This window comes from Pleurodeles waltl, chromosome 4_2 (genome assembly GCF_031143425.1).
Source record: "Pleurodeles waltl isolate 20211129_DDA chromosome 4_2, aPleWal1.hap1.20221129, whole genome shotgun sequence".
In the NCBI taxonomy this organism is placed as follows: Eukaryota; Metazoa; Chordata; class Amphibia; order Caudata; family Salamandridae; genus Pleurodeles; species Pleurodeles waltl.
The window spans coordinates 891,586,499-891,603,716 of record NC_090443.1 but is presented as its reverse complement, the minus strand read 5'-3'; the positions used below and the strand labels follow the sequence as shown (position 1 = coordinate 891,603,716).

The 17,218-nt window shown below is 49.6% G+C and overlaps 1 protein-coding gene across 1 annotated transcript in view; it reads right to left on the bottom strand.

Moving 5' to 3' along the window:
* NRDC (nardilysin convertase) overlaps positions 1-17,218 on the bottom strand; it is a 780,134-nt gene that overhangs the window by 214,998 nt on the left and 547,918 nt on the right. Inside the window, exon 22 of the mRNA XM_069232676.1 lies at positions 13,364-13,526. Within this exon, the coding sequence (XP_069088777.1) occupies positions 13,364-13,526 (163 nt within the window). The remainder of the gene's footprint in view (positions 1-13,363; positions 13,527-17,218) is intronic.

Sequence of the window (17,218 nt, the reverse complement as noted above, 5' to 3'; positions counted from 1 at the left end):
CATCGCTGGAGCTGCAGATTGTAGGTTATTTTGAAGTACACTTGCTGGTCCAGTGGCCAGAAATCGAAGTAAACATTGCAGAGGAGTCCTGCTGGAATATTGCATGTCGAATCTGAGGACCCATCCAAGAGGGGGACCCTAAATAGCCCTAAAATGGGGATTGGTCACCTAGCAGGAAGGGCAGTGACGTCACCTGCCTGACCTGGCCACTCAGATGCTCCAAGAGGCCTCTGCCCATCTTGGATTCAAGATGGCAGAATCAATTGGCCACATAGAGGAGCTCTGGGCAACCCAACCCCCCCCCCCCCCGGGTGGTGATGGACAGAGGAGTGGTAACTCACCTTTCCACTCTCCAATTTTGCATCAGAGCAGGGACCGGGGGTCCATGGACTGATGCAAACCAGTTCATGCAAGTAGGGCACCAAAAGTGCCCTTCAAAGCACCCAGTCACTTGGGGAGGCTACTCCTTCCATGCCATGTAACACATATTCCAAAGGGAGAGGAAATCTTTTGTTCTGCCTTCTTGGGCTTGAGCTGCTCAAGCAGCAGGAAGGCAGAAACCTCTCTGGAGAATGGCAGCAGCGTGGGCTGCCCTGGGAAACCCTGCAAACTGGTAGGAGCAACAGTACTGGGGTATGATTCCGATATGTTTGATACCAAACTTGCCTAGGTTTGGAGTTACCATTATGTAGCTGGACATACGTAGTGACCTATGTCCAGTACACTGGTAAAATGGCTTCCCCACCCTCACGAAGTGCAGGAAAATTGAGCTGGAGTTCGTTGGGGCACCTCTGCTCATGCAGGGGTGCTCTCACACACATGTACTTGCATCCCGCCCTATGGTATGGGATAGGAGGGCCTGACATATGGGTGACTTACAGTGACCTGGTGCAGTGACCTATAGTGGAAGGGTGCATGCACCTTTTCACACAGGCTGCACTGGCAGGCCTGCAGACATATTTTGCATGGGCTCCCATGGGTGGCATAATACATGCAGCAGCCCATGGGGAACCCCTGGTGCCCCAACGCCCTGGGTACCTAGGTACCATATACTAGTGACTTACATGGGGGAACCAATATGCCAATTGTGGGGTGCGCAAAGTCAGGGAATACCAAATTTAGAGGGAGAGAGCACAGTCACCGGGGTCCTGGTTTGCAGGATCCCAGTAAACACAGTCAAAACACACTGACAGCAGGCAAAAAGTGGGGGTAACCATGCCAAAAAGAGGGTACTTTCTTACAGGTAGATTTTTGTACGATCAGGTCCCTGTGTCAATGGGGTGGAGGGAGGGGGGAAATAGACTGTGTGCCCACCTTTGAAGATTAAGACCGGAAACTTTGGAGTACTCCCTCTTCAGGGAGGAGCTTCGCAAAGTGATAGACAGATTTTTTTATACGACGTGTCTGAGACCTGAGACTAGGGGCTCGGAATTGGACACCCTCAAGGTTGTTGCAGGTACAGAATGTCTATCAAGGATCTATGGCATGCGTCGTCGATTAGAACAGGACATTAAAGAGGCCAATATTACCTGGCAGACATACAAAAGACAACTGAGAACTGGTGAAATTCGGGAGACGGAGATATAGGCAAGTCACCATGACCACAAGGGAATATCGACAAATGCTAGACAGGGAGAGTGATGGCTCGGGCCGATTGTTGGCCTGGCTTCTATGTAGAGAGAGGCAACCCCCTCACATATTGTCCCTAAAGAGAACAGATGGAACAAGAGTAACAACACAAAGTATAAATAGACTTTTGAGGGAACATCTGACGGCTGTATACACCAGAGGACAAAGCCCGCCCATGGCAGAGATAAAAACTTATCTGAGGGAGCTGGAACTCCCTTGCTTCATGGAGACGCAGCGTGAAGGATTAGACAAGGCCCTCCAGCTGGAGGAACTCAAAGAAGCGGTAGGTGAAATGGCACACCAAAAAGCCCCAGGCCCAGATGGGTGGCCAGTCAAGTACTACCAGACTTATGGCAACCAACTGTTACCCAAATACCTTGAAACCCTCCAAGAATCAAAGAGATTGGGCACGTTACCTGCTTCAATGCATGAAGCTTAGATTATCATGCTCCACAAGCCTGGTAGGGAGCAGGAGGACCCAATTGCGTATTGAACCCTGTCTATTCTATGTGTGGACACTATGATACTGGCTAAAGTCCTCACCATCCGACTAAAGCAGGTTAGATCACATTTGCTTCACAAACAGCAATGTGGTTTCATCTCGGCAGAGGTACACGTATGAATCTGCAGTGGTTGGCACACGTGCTATACTCGACGGCGGGTATTGAAACCCAGGCAGCTGTGGCGTTTGATACTGTTAAGTGGGAGCACCTGTGGATGGTCATGAAGGAAATGGGGGTGGGCCCCAGATTCCCCGTTTGGGTTTATCTCCTATACACACGCCCGGTTGCGCGAGTTTGCACGAGCATGGTGAGCTCAAGCACTTTTAATATAGAGAGCAGGACAAGACAGGGATGCCCCACTGTTCCCACTCATATTTGCGCTCATGGTGGAGCCACTGGTGAAAAAATTGCAGAGGGAGATGCTGGAGTAGGGGGTCCCAGTGGGAGGGTTTACGCACATTGTCTCCTTAACATAGATGATGATCTAATCTATGTGACAAACCCTCAACGCTCTGTGCCCACACAAGACATATTGACAGAATTTGGCGACTTAACAGACCTGCATATTAACCAGAGTAAAACACTACTCTTCCTGATGGCTAATCTAGTGGGATGTGCTGTAGAAGATCTCACACAGACACCGCTATTTCAGCTATTTGGGAATGCAAATAGCTCAATCAGGCTTAGTTCACTATAACCTAAATATGGGAGCTACTTTGCAGCCATCAAAAACTTTATAGAGTTTTGGAAAAAAAAAAAAACTACAGCTCTCCATTATGGGTAGAGCGGCCCTGTGCACAATGGCTCTCCCCCCCACTGTCTCCATATCCTACAGAACTTACTATCTTATTTCTATATAACTTTTTAAAAAATTCACTAGCTCCTGATATTTTGTATGTGTGGGGGCAGGGGGGTGGGGAAGGAAGAGTAGAGTTAAACTTGAGGTGCAAAAATTAGAACCAGAGCTGGGAGGGCTGGTGATCCGTGACCTGCAGTACTATTATTATGCAGGTATACTACAATATGTCGTAAAATAATGCACCGATGAAATGACTACTGAAAGGGGTCAGGGGAATATGGCTATCCTTTCCAGAGGAATCACACATTGCGGACTCTATTGGATCCTGGGGTCACTAGAGGTTTGACATCCCAGAAAAATAAAGCTCTCAAAGCAGATCGCAAATAGATGTGACTGTGGTGCAGCACAGATGGGAGCCGGATCTTGAGCACCCTCTCAGCGATGTGGAGTGGAGGAGGACCTTTACGCAAATCCAGGAGGTGGCTAGTAATGCACGTTTTAAATTAACCCAGTTTCGTTACCTGCATTGCACCTACTTCACGCCCCCGAGACTGCACAGGATTTTTCCTGCACACGCACCAGGTTGCCCACGTTGTGGGCATACACTGGCATCATTCATACATATGACCTGGGACTGCCCTCAGCTGCGCAAGTTCTGGACTCCATCCAGAAGGAAATCACAACAATACGGATTGAGCCCTCACCCAAACATTGCTTATTGGGAATCCTTCCCCTCCCATGACAGGGGAAAAAATGCATTGTCGGATTTCCTTACTGGGGCTGGTGTTGGCCAAACACTGCATCACGATACACTGGGCTCATACCAAATGCCCTTTACTGAAGTGATTGAGGACAAGCCCCTAGGAATGGGTGAAATCGCTAAAGAAAGATGACTGTGGATGGTTCGTACCAGTGAAAACATAGAACAAGACATAGAAGGGTGGGGGGGGACATGTTGGAAGACTTACAGGCTTGGAACTCCCAGGCGTCCACACAGACCTCATGAGTGCCGGATCGAGATGTGGCGGACTCACAGTGCAGGACAGTAAAGCCGACTGACCAGGTGGAATGTCAGAGGGCAGACGCGGTGTAGGAAGTGCTCCCACCTCTCCTACACTTGCCCCCCTCCTCAGCACACAAAGCAAAGGTGTAAGGTAAAGCCAACATAAACGACAGACGGCATCACCCAATGAACAGCACGATTTGCTCCCCAATACTGCCATGCTAAAACACGACTACAGTGATACTGCGCCCAGACAACGTTCACACTGCTAGACCCACGACCTGACTGAAAGATACCTGGACTAGAAATGGTTACAGTTGATAAAGTTCAATTGTTTTATACTGTTAAATTCTGTATAATTTTATATACCAAAAATGACTGGTCGCTCTCAGGATAGTTCTGATTGAGGAAGTTACAGTGCAAGGCAGCCTACAATATGCCACTAGATCTTACAAAGCCATGGTATTTCGCCTTATAAGGGGACCTTTACGGATGAGGCTTGCTAAGGTGGAATGTGGAACATTTTATCAACAGTGGACCCCCCATTTGGAGATAATCTCATAAATGCAATCTAAGACTTTTACTTGTGTAATGACTCACTGAGATAATGAACTGTAGTACCACTATTGTGGAAATGCGAATAAATACAAGTATAAAAAAAAAAAGTACCCAAGTTCAAGTCGCCCAACAATGGGAAATTTAAACAAGGAGGGTTGGGACATGGAATCGGAGGAAAGCTGAGATGGAGGCTTCTGAAGGGAAGGATTCGCCTCAGCTCTGGGCACCCTAGGGGTAGTCCCAGCTGGGAAGGACATGCCTTCTCTTGTTTACTCATTTTCCTGCCGGACCTGCCACCAAAAAGAGGGGCTGGGTCTAGGGGGTGGAGGTGGAGGAGGGGTGGGGGATGGGGAGGGCGGCACTTCCACTGGCTGGAGAGCCCTGGGTCAGCATAACAAAGGACAGGCGCCTTTGAGGCCCACCGCAAAAATGTTGCTGTTCTTGTGAGGGTGAGGTGTGAAGCACCTCCACCCAGAGCAGGCTTTGTCCCTGACTCCCGAGAGCACAAAGGCTCTCACCTCACGGGCCAGTAACTTGTCTGGTGATGGCAGGCTGGCAGAGACTGGTCAGCCACACACTAGAGAGTTGGTCAAATTTCAGCAGGTCCCTCAGGATGGTATAATACATGCTTCAGCCCTTAGAGATCCTCTGTAGGAAGGTGGCTCTGTATATACTATCTCAAAGTGAGAGATAGTGTGCACAGAGTCCAAGGGTTCCCCTTAGAGGTTGATAGTGGCACTATTAGATAATAATAATGCTCTATTTTGTGGCAGTTTGGTTGAGCAGTAGGCTTATCAGAGAGGAGTGTTAAGCATTTGTTGTACACACACACATGCAATACATGAGAACAAGGATAAGTAGAAAAATATTATTTTCTTAATTTATTTTAGAACCACAAGATTCAAAATTTAGGTAAGTACATAAATTGTAAGGTACTTGGCAAAGGTAAGTAGGGAACTTTGAATTAAAACAGTAATTTACATAGTTTTGGCAAAAATGGCAATAAGCTATTTTAAAAGTGGACACTGCAAAAATCAACAGTTCCTGGGGGAGGTAAGTATTGGTTAGTTTTTCAGGTAAGTAAAGCACTTACAAGTTCAGTCTCCAGGGCATAGGCAGCCCACCGTTGGGGGTTCAAGTCAACCCCAAACACCCAGCACCAGCAACACAGGGCCGGTCAGATGCAGACGTCAAAGTAGGGCCCAAATAGCATAGTTGCCTATAGAGACTAGGGGTGATCAGGTTCCAGTCGGCTAGCAGGTAAGTACCTGTGTCCTCGGGAAGCAGACCAGGGGGGTTTTGTAGAGCACTCTGGGGGTCACAAACAGGCACACAAAATACACCCTCAGCGGCACAGGGGCAGCCGGGTGCAGTGTGCAAAGTAGGCGTCGGGTTGTAGATAGAAATCAATAAAGAGATGCGGTGGCGATGCAGACAGGTCAAAGGGGGGCTTCTTGGGCCAGCCACTGACCGGGCCAGGATGAGGGTCGCCTGCTGGTCACTCCTGCACCCCTGGGGCCTGCGGGTGCAGTGCTTCTTCCAGGCATCGGGTTCCTTTGTTACCGGGCAGTCATGGTCAGGGTGAGCCTTCGGGTTCTCTCTGCAGGCGTCACTGTGGGGGTGCAGGGAGGTTGTATCAGGGTGTCCACGTCGTGGGAGTCGTCTGGGGGTCCTCTTTGCAGTGTTAGTTCTTCTGGACACGAGCCGGGGGCGTCGGGTGCAGAGTGTTGGGGACTTGCGCGTCCGGAGTGAGGCTTGAGTCCCTTTAAAGTTGGTTGTTTCTTGGACAGAGCCGCTGTCCATAGGAGTTTCTTGGTCCTTTGGGTGCAGGTCAGGCCTCTGAGTCCCCAGAGATTGCTGGTCCCGCTGGATGCGTTGCTGGGCAGGTTCTGTTGAGTCTGGAGACAGGCCGGCAGGGCTGGGGCCAAGTCAGTTGTCGTCTCCGTCGTCTCTGCTGGGCTTTCAGATCAGCAGTCCTTCTTGTTTCAAGTTGCAGGAATCTGGTTTCCTGGGTTCAGGTCACCCCTAAATACTCAATTTAGGGGTGTGTTTAGGTACGGGGGCAGTAGCCAATGGCCACTGTCCTTGAAGGTGGCTACACCCTCTTTGTGCCTCCTCCCTGTGGGGAGGGGGGCACATCCCTAATCCTATTGGGGGAATACTCCAAAACAAGATGGAGGATTTTCCAAGGAGGAGGTCCTTCAGCTCTGGTCACCTTAGGGGTGGACCTGGCTCAGGGGGTGACTCCTCCTTGTTTTTCTCATTATCTCCCCGGACTTGCCACCAAAAGTGGGGGCTGTGTCCGCGGGGCAGGCCTCTCCACTAGCTGGAGTGCCCTGGGGCATTGTAACACGAAGCCTGAGCATTTGAGGCTCACTGCTAGGTGTTACAGTTCCTGAAGGGGGGAGGTGTGAAGCACCTCCACCCAGTGCAGGCTTTGTTTCTGGCCCCAGAGAGCACAAATGTTCTCACCCCAGGGGGTAAGAAACTCGTCTCAGTGACAGGCTGGCACAGACCAGTCAGCCCTGCACTGAAGGATTGGGTAAGATACAGGGGGCATCTCTATGATGCCCTCTGTGTGCATTTTTTAATAAATCCAGCACTGGCATCAGTGCGAGTTTATTATTTTGAGAAGTTTGATACTAAACTTCCCAGTGTTCAGTGTAGCCATTATAGAACTGCGGAGTTCGTTTTGACAAACTCCCAGACCAAATACCTAATATGGCCACACTGTACTTACAATGTCTAAGAATAGACAAACACTTTAAGGGCATATTGCTCATGCAGCTATGCCCTCACCGGTGGTATAGTGCACCCTGCCTTAGCGCTTTAAGGCCTGCTAGAGGGGTGACTTACCTATGCAACAGAGAGGTATTTTGTGTGCATGGCATCCTGAGAGGGATGCCATGTCGACTTTGCCTTTTTCTCCCCACATCACACACAAATTGCAATGGCAGTGTGCATGTGTTAGGTGAGGGGTCCTTTAGGGTTGCACAACAAATGCTGCAGCTCTTAAGGACCTTCCCTGGTCACCGGGCCATTGGTACCACTGTTACCTTTTACAGGAGACTTACCTGTGTGCCAGGGCTGTGCCAATTGTGGGACAATGGTACATTTTTAGTGAAAGAACACAGATGCTGGGGCCTGGTTAGCAAGGTCCCAGCACACTTATTAATCAAGTCAGCAACAATATCAGGCAAAAAGTGGGGGGTAACTGCAACACCGAGCCATTTTCCTACACCCATCCTCTGTGTGGTTTCGCACCAGCGCGGTAACCAGGGTTCCTGCACTGGTGCAAACCCGTTTATGCCAGGAGGGCACCAAATGTGCCCTTCAAAGCAGTCTGGTGGCGCTCAGAGGTACCCCAGCCCAGAGACACAGACTTCTAAAGAAGAGGAGGTCCCACCTCTCTATTACAGGAAATCTTTTGTTCTGCCTTCCCCTGCCTGCGTTAGACTCAGCAGCAGGAGGAGGGCAGAACAGTGTCTGTGGTGGGCAACAGCATGGGCTGACATGCAGACCCTGAAAGGCTGTACATGAAGACATGGGGGATCCCCTAGGGAACCCCCAGAGTACATGGTATCATGCATCTAACAATGGAATCGGTGTGGTTGCATGATTCCAACATGTTTGTTACCAAACATGCATAGGTTCCGTGAAGCCAGTATGCACTTGGACAACTTGTGTTGACCTGTGTCCACTACATACCCTTAAGTTGGCTTCCCGACACCTACGAAGCACAGGGAATTGAGTCTGGATTTTGTAGGGGCACCTCTGCTCATGCAGGGGTGCCCTCACACTTAGAACCATACACCCTTCCCTTGACCTAAAGGGCCTACCTTAGGGGTGACCTACAGGGTCAGAGTGTAGTGCTCATGATATAAGGCAAATATATCTAAAGTTAAAGGTGCATGCACATTTCACACAGGCTGCAATGGCAGGTCTGTAGTCACAGTTTGCATGGGCTCCAATGGGAGTCATAATACATGCTGCAGCCCTTCGGGGATCCCTGGTGTACCAATGCCCTCAGTAACCAAGTACCATATACTAGAAACTTACATTTGTGCACCAGAATGACAATTGTGGGGTGTAATAGTAATCATACAAATAAATTTAGGGGAGAGTACTGACAGTGGGGTCCTAGTTAGCAGGATCCCAGTGTACTACAGTCTAAACACACTGATACAAGGCAAAAAGTGGGGTAACTATACCAGAAAGATGCTACTTTCCTACCCAGTGGTTGCTTGCGAGGTCAGATTTTCTCTCTCCACAAGCATGTGGAAGTGGGGGCCTGCGTGCAGAGGCTGCAGGCATCTCGGGAGAGTCCAAGATGGATGAGACCATAGTGGGCTTGGTCTCTGGGCAGCTGAGGACCCGCGTTGGCACCGTTGGTTGCCTTCACCATGGGTCGTGGACGTTGGGTGCAGTAGTCACTTGTGGTGTCGGGTTTCCGGGGTCCAGCAGCTACAGAGTCTTTTGTTTGGAGTTTCTTGTTGCAGGACAACTCTGCTGCCCACTGGAGACTCGAGTCTTTATTAAATGCTGGACAAGTTGGCTTTTGGTGCAGGGTCCTTTGAGGTCAGCAGACTGTTCACTGTGGTCAGCTGCTGCTTCTTTTCTGTGTAGGCAGGTGCAACTCTTTGAGTGGGTCTTCTCAAGTTGTCGAAATCTGAGTTTTAGAGGTCAGTCGTGGCACCTAAATACTCAATTTAGGGGCGTAACAGGGAGTGCCAGGCGGTAGCCCATGGGCTGACCACCTTCAGGGTGACTACAAACTTATGACCACTTCCACTGGGAAGTGGGCATAACCCTAACCCTAGTGGCCTAATTCCTTCCAAACAAGATGAAGGAAAAAATGTGGTATTTACTTTAGCTCGTCCACTTTAGGGGTGGGACTGCCATGAAGTGGAAACCCTCCTAATTAAACTTATTTTCCCACCTGTGCTGCAGCCAAACATGGTGTCAGGACAGGAGGGTTGGTCATCTCTGCCATTTGGAGAGACCTGGGTCGCATTACTAAGGCGGCAAGGCCTTTAAAGCTCCCCGCCCTGGAATGTGCATCCTGCCTGGGAGAGGAGGCCACACCTCTGACCAGTGCAGGCTTTTGTCTGAGGCCCTTGAGAGCGCTGGCTCTCACCTTGGGGGGCCAGAAAGGCATCTGTGGTGCCTGAACTGGTCAGAACCAGTTAATCAACACATTAGTAATTGGTAGGTTTGCAGGGGTACCTCTAAGGTGTCCTCTGTGTGCTTTTTCTCTTTTAATTCACTGGGGTCAGTGAGGGTTTATTATTCTGAGATGTTTGATAGCAAACATCCCTGGATTCAGAGAAGCCATCATGTAGCTGCGGATGTCGCAGTAATCGGTGTCCAGCGCAGGCATTTAAAATGGCTTCCCTGTGCACGTACTATGTCTCAGAATTAACAGACATACAGCAGGGGTATATCTGCTCATGCATATATGCCCTCCCATGTGTCTGGATGCACCCTGCCTTAGGGGTGACTTACACCTGGCATATGCAGTGATAGAGGGCTTGCACAGATGGGTGTGTGACAGGTTGTGTTTTTAACTTAGCCTGCACCAACACTCACAGTCTGCAATGGCAGCACTATGAGTGTTTGGTGAGGAGGTACTGTAGGAAGGTGGCTCTGTATACACTATTTCAAAGTAAGAAATAGTGTGCACAGAGTCCAAGGGTTCCCCTTAGAGGTAAGATAGTGGCAAAATTAGATAATTCGAATGCTCTATTTTGTGGTAGTGTGGTCGAGCAGTAGGCTTATCAGAGGGAAGTGTTAAGCATTTTTTGTACACACACAGGCAATCAATTAAGAACACACACTCAAAGACTTACTCCAGGCCAATAGGTTTTTATACTGAAAAATATATTTTCTTAGTTTATTTTAAGAACCACAGGTTCAAGATTTACAGTAAACACTTTAAATGTAAGGTACTTCACTTAGATACTTTAGGAACTTTGAATGTAAGCAATATCATATACAGTCTTTGTAAAAATGGCAATAAGCTATTTTCAAAGTGGACACATTGCAAAAATAAACAGTTCCTGGGGGAGGTAAGTAAAGATTAGATTAGGAGGTAAGTAAAACACTTACAAGTCTCAGTTCTGGGGCATAGGCAGCCCACCGTTGGGGGTTCAAGGCAACCCCAAAGTTACCACACCAGCAGCTCAGGGCCGGTCAGGTGCAGAGATCAAAGAGGTGCCCAAAACACATAGGTGCCTTTGGAGAATAGGGGTGCTCCGGTTACAGTCTACCAGCAGGTAAGTACCTGCATCCTCGGGGGCAGACCAGGGGGGTTTTGTAGAGCACTGGGGGGGTCCCAAACAGGCACACAAAACACACCCTCAGCGGCACAGGGGCAGCTGGGTGCAGTGTGCAAAGCAGGCGTCAGGTTTTAGGTAGTAAACAATGGAGGGACCCAGGGGTCCCTCTAGCGGTGAAGGCAGGCACAGGAGGGGCTTCTCGGGACAGCCACCACCTGGGCTAGGCAGAGGGTCGCTTGGGGTCACTCCTGCGTTGAAGTTCAGTTCATTCAGGTCCTGGGGGCTGCGGGTGCAGTGTGGGTTCCAGGCGTCGGGTCCCTTGTTACAGGCAGTCGCGGTCAGGGGGAGCCTCTGGATTCTCTCTGCAGGCGTCGCTGTGGGGGCGCAGGCGGGTCGTCTCTGGTTACTCACGGGCGCGCAGTCGCCAGGGAGTCCTCCCTGAGGTACTTTGTTCTCTGGATCTCGAGCCGGGGGCGTCGGGTGCAGAGTGTGAAGTCTCACGCTTCCGGCAGGAAACGTGCAGTCTTTGAAAGTTGCTTCTTTGTTGCAAAGAAGTAGCTGGTTTTGAACAGGGCTGCTATTCACAGGAGTTTTTTGGTCCTTTAGTCCAGGGCAGTCATCTGAGGCTTCACAGGTCGCTGGTCCCTGTCGAATGCGTCGCTGGAGCAGGTTTTCGAAGTTGGAGACAGGCCGGTAAAGCTGGGGCCAAAGCAGTTGTCGTCTTCCTCCTTCTCTGCAGGCTTGTAGGTCAGCAGTCCTTCTTGTTTCTTCGGGTTGCAGGAATCTGATTTCCTGGGATCTGGGGAGCCCCTAAATACTGAAGTTAGGGGTGTGTTTAGGTCTGGGAGGGCAGTAGCCAATGGCTACTGTCCTTGAGGGTGGCTACACCCTCTTTGTGCCTCCTCCCTGTGGGGAGGGGGGCACATCCCTAATCCTATTGGGGGAATCCTCCAAACTTAAGATGGAGGATTTCTCAAGGCAGGGGACACCTCAGCTCAGGACACCTTAGGGGCTGCACTGACTGGTGGGTGACTCCTCCTTGTTTTTCTCATTATCTCCTCCAGCCTTGCTGCCAAAAGTGGGGGCAGTGGCCGGAGGGGCGGGCATCTCCACTAGCTGGGATGTCCTGGGGCGCTGTAACAAAAGGGGTGAGCCTTTGAGGCTCACCGCCAGGTGTTACAGTTCCTGTAGGGGGAGGTCAGAAGCACCTCCACCCAGTACAGGCTTTGTTCCTGGTCACAGAGTGACAAAGGCACTCTCCCCATGTGACCAGCAACATGTCTGATGTGTGGCAGGCTAGCAGAAACTGGTCAGCCTACACTAGAAGTCAGATTGGTATTCACGGGGCATCTCTAAGATGCCCTCTGGGTGCATGTTACAATAAATTGCACACTGGCATCAGTGTGGATTTATTGTGCTGAGACGTTTGATACCAAACTTCCCAGTTTTCAGTGTAGCCATTATGGAACTGTGGAATTCATGTTTGACAAACTCCCAGACCATATACTCTTATAGCTACCCTGCACTTACAATGTCTAAGGTTTTGCTTAGACACTGTAGGGGCATAGTGCTCATGCACATATGCCCTCACCTGTGGTATAGTGCACCCTGCCTTAGGGCTGTAAGGCCTGCTAGAGGGGTGACTTACCTATGCCACAGGCAGTGTGAAGTTGCCATGGCCCTCTGAGGGGACTGCCATGTCGACTTAGTCATTTTCTCCCCACCAGCACACACAAGCTGAGAGGCAGTGTGCATGTGCTGAGTGAGGGGTCCCCAGGGTGGCATAAGACATGATGCAGCCCTTAGAGACCTTCCTTGGCATCAGGGCCCTTAGTACCAGGGGTACCAGTTACAAGGGACTTACCTGGATGCCAGGGTTGTGCCAATTGTGGAGACAAAGGTACAGTTTAGGGAAAGAACACTGGTGCTGGGGCCTGGTTAGCAGTTTCCCAGCACACTTTCAAATCAAAACTTAGCATCAGCAAAGGCAAAAAGTTAGGGGGTAACCATGCCAAGGAGGCATTTCCTTACAGGTACCCAAGGGAGACACAGATGGTGCTGCAGCCCACAGAGATCTTCCCTAGTACCCCAGGCCCTAGGTACCAGGGGTACGATTTACTAGTGACTTTTAGTGGTAACTAACGTTTGCCAATTGTGCAAAACAACTGTGCAGTTTTGGGGAAAGAGATCTGGCACTGGGGACCTGTTTAGCAGGGACCCAGTGCATAGTCAAAGCCACATCAGAAAAAAGGCTAAATGTGGGGGCTAATTATGGCAAAAAGGGTGCTTACCTACAGCCCTTTAAATTGGAAACAAAAGGTGAAACTTGTTTTCGATTATTCACCTTTGTCATGAAATCAAAGTGCAGTGCACACAGATTTAGCAGTGGACTGTTACCTAAAATAACCTCGGTAACTGGTCATGCTAAACATGAGGTTTAAGGTGACAGGGTGCAAACAGTTATTTACCAATTCATAAAAAGTAAAGCATTTAATTATTCTTTTGTTTATCTGAACAATCGTGCCCTTATCCCGTAAAATAACATCAGTTATTACATTCTTGTCACATCCTTTCTGAAGCTACCAATACTTACTTTGCTGGTAAAGTTTCCCTGTACCAGACCTTCAGCAAACATTTGTGATTTGAAGTCTTTCACAAAGGTAAGCAGAGATTCGATGCTCAGGCCTTTCATTAAAGCGTTGTACTTCTCAATCATGGACCATCGGGCATGCTCCAGAATCATAAGACGCACATCTCTGCAAAGCAAAAAAGAAAATGCATGTTAATCTGTGATGCATCCAAACTTTGGGCTTTTCTCCAACCCTTCCAGGCAAATGCAAACATGTGGTCCGTATCAGGCTAGCTTAGGCTCATAGTGCTTGAACAGAGGGATTACCATATTTTGTAACATAGGAAAAAGATATCCCTACACACACTCACCCTCTTTTGGCTTTGGCATAGGAGATCTGGATACATTTAACAATCCACCTAGCTATACCAGATTTAGACAAAGGATTGCCTTTGTGAGGTGGTGAGAAGGTTAGTTTTCCTAAATGCTATAGTTTTATCAATGGAGGACAAAGTGCTCTCTTTAAGGCTAATGTGTGGAGAGCTCTTTCAGCAACTGCATCTGGCTGCAGAAAGAAGACTGGCAATTCAATGGTTTGCTTTAGGTGAAACTGAGATACCACTTTTGGTAAGAACTTGGGATTAGAGCAGAGAACTACTCTTTTCTTGTGTATTTGGAAAAAGGGTTCTTCTAAGGTTAAGGCCTGTAGCTCACTTACATGCCTAAGTGAAGGGAAAGCAACTAAGAATGCCACTTTCCATGACAGAAACTGAAAAGGACATGAAGAGGTTCAAACGGTGGACCCATGAGTCTAGTGAGTACAATGTTAGGATTCCAAGAAGATTCCTAGGTACCCTTGGGGGGCTCACCCTCTTACTTCCTTCAATAAAAGCTACAACGACTGGAATTTTAAAAAGAGAAGAATGCTGACTGTTTTGCAGGGAAGTTGCTATAGCTGCTTAATGTTATGGAATCTTATGGAAGTGTACGCTAAGTTTGCTTTGTGCATATGTAGAAGGTATGAAAGAATATCCTGTAATAACACCTGAAAGGGGTCCCACTGCTTGTACTGACAGGAACAGACAAAATGTTTCTGTTTTGCTGCAAAATAAACTCTAGCAGTGGGCTTATGTGCCTCTTTAAGAATATTCATGCATTATTAAGGCAGCTTAAGGTATCCAAACCCTATGACTTCAGGAGACATATCGCAAGATTTAATTCCTTAGGATTTAGGTGTCTCATTTGACCATGGTTCAGAGTTAGAAGGTTCAGGTTGTGGGGAAGCTTCTTGAGGAACCACTGATAACTCTAGAAGAGTGATGTTTGCTTGAGCTTCCAAACCAGAAACAGAAGGAGAGGGGGAGGTGGGAAAGTGTAGGCAAAAATCTCTGACCAGTTCATCCATAGAGCATTGCCCTTAGTCTGAGGGTGTGGGAACCTGGAGACTAAGTGTAGGCATCTTGCGTTTTCTCTTGGTGCGAACTGGTCTATGTCTGGGTACCTCCATTTTTGGAACTAGTAAAGGAGGACTTGTGGGTGGAGTTCCCACTCGTGGACTTGCTGCTGCATCTTGCTGAGGAGATCGGCAAACTTGTGCGTCTCTGAGAGATGTTATGCTAGCAGATGAATGTTGTTGCAAATGGCCCAATGCCAGATTGTCTGTGAAGAGTATGTTGTCATGTTGTCTGCGCGTCTTAGGACAACTTTGTTGATGAGCTGAACTGTGGACACGTTCAATGCTAGTAGAACAGCTAGAAGCTCTAGATAAATGTTGTGCATAGGGCAATGTTTGGGATTTTCGAGACCCTGGACTTTGAGATCCCCTGGTACCAAGGGCCCTGTGGCCAGGGAAGGTCTCTAAGGGCTGTAGCATAACTTATGCCACCCTGGGGACCCCTCACTCAGCACATGCACACTGCCTCACAGCTTGTGTGTGCTGGTGGGGAGAAAAAGGCTAAGTCGACATGGCACTCCCCTCAGGGTGCCATGCCCTCAACCCACTGCCTGTGGCATAGGTAAGTCACCCCCTAGCAGGCCTTACAGCCCTAAGGCAGGGTGCACTATACCACAGGTGAGGGCATATGTGCATGAGCACTATGCCCCTACAGTGTCTAAGCCAATTCTTAGACATTGTAAGTTCAAGGTTGCCATAAAGAGTAAACCGTCTGGGAGTTTGTCAAACACCAATTCCACAGTTTCATAATAGATACACTGAATACTGGGAAGTTTGATATCAAACTTTTCAGCACAATAAATCCACACTGATGCCAGTGTGGGATCTATTGAGAAATGTACTCAGAGGGCATCTTAGAGATGCCCCCTGCATGCCAGCCCCACTGCTAGTGCTAGGCTGACCGGTATCTGACAGTCTGCCACCTCCAGACGAGTTTCTGGCCACATGGGGTGAGTGCCTTTGTGCACTCTGTGACCAGGAACAAAGCCTGTCCTGGGTGGAGGTGCCTCACACCTTGCCCTGCAGGAACTGTAACACCTGGCAGTGAGCCTCAAAGGCTCAAGCCTGGTGTTACAACGCTGCAGGGCACTCCAGCTAGTGGAGATGCACACGCCCCGGGACACAGCCCCCTCTTTTGGTGGCAAGTCTGGAGGCGATAATGCAAAAAACAAGAAGGATTCACCCTCCAGCCAGGGCAGCCCCTAAGGTGTCCTGAGCTGAGGTGACCCATTCCATAGAAAATCCTCCATCTTGCTTTGGTGAATTTAGCCCAGTAGGATTAGGGATGTGCCCCGCTCCCTAAAGGGAGGAGGCACAAGTAGGGTGTAGCCACCCTCAGGGACAGTAACCATTGGCTACTGCCCTCCAGCCCTAAACACACCCCTAAATTTAGTATTTAGGGGCGACCCTGAACCCAGGAAAACAGATTCCTGATGACCTAAGAAGAAGGACTGCTGACCTGAAAGCCCCGCAGAGAAGACAGAGACGACAACTGCTTTTGCCCCACCCCTACCGGCTTGTCTCCAGATTCATGGAACCTGCAACAGTGAAGCATCCAGCAGGATCAGAGACCTCTGCCGACTGAGAGGACTGCCCTGCAACCATAAGGACCAAGAAACTCCAGTGGACAGCGGCTCTGTCCAAAGCAAAAAGAAGAAACCATCTTTAAAGGAACTCTCAATCACTCCTGAAGCGTGAGTCCCCAACACACTGCACCCAACGCCCCGGGCCTGTGCCCAGAGAAACCAACACTGCAGCTAGGACCCCCAGGCGACTCCCACGAAGTGGCCACCCTGAGATGACCTCCCTGCACCCCTACGGCGACGCCTGCAGAGAGAATCCAGAGGCTCCCCCTGACCGGGACTGCCCGGTAACAAAGAACCCGACGCCTGGAAGAAGCACTGCACCCGCAGCCCCCAGGCCCGAGAGGAACCAACTACCGGTGCAGGAGTGACCAGCAGGCCGCCCTCATCCTTGCCCAGTCAGTGGCTGGCCCGAGAAGCCCCCCTGTGCACTGCCTGCATCACCAGAGTGACCCTCAGGTCCCTCCTTTGATTTCAAAACAGAATCAGACGCCTACTTTGCACACTGCACACAGCCGCCCCTGTGCCACTGAGGGTGTTTTTTGTGTGCCTGTTTGGGAACCCCCCAGTGCTCTACAAAACCCCCCAGGTCTGCCCCTGAGGACGCAGGTACATACTTGCTAGCAGACTGGAACTGGAGCACTCCTAGTCTCCAAGGGCGCCTATGTTATTTGGGCCCCTGTTTGACCTCTGCACCTGACCGGCCCTGTGCTACTGGTGCTGGGTGTTTGGGGTTGACTTGAACCCCCAACGGTGGGCTACCTATGCCTCGGAGACTGAAATTGCAAGTGCTTTACCTACCTACTAAAATAACTTGTACTTACCTCCCCCAGGAACTGCTGA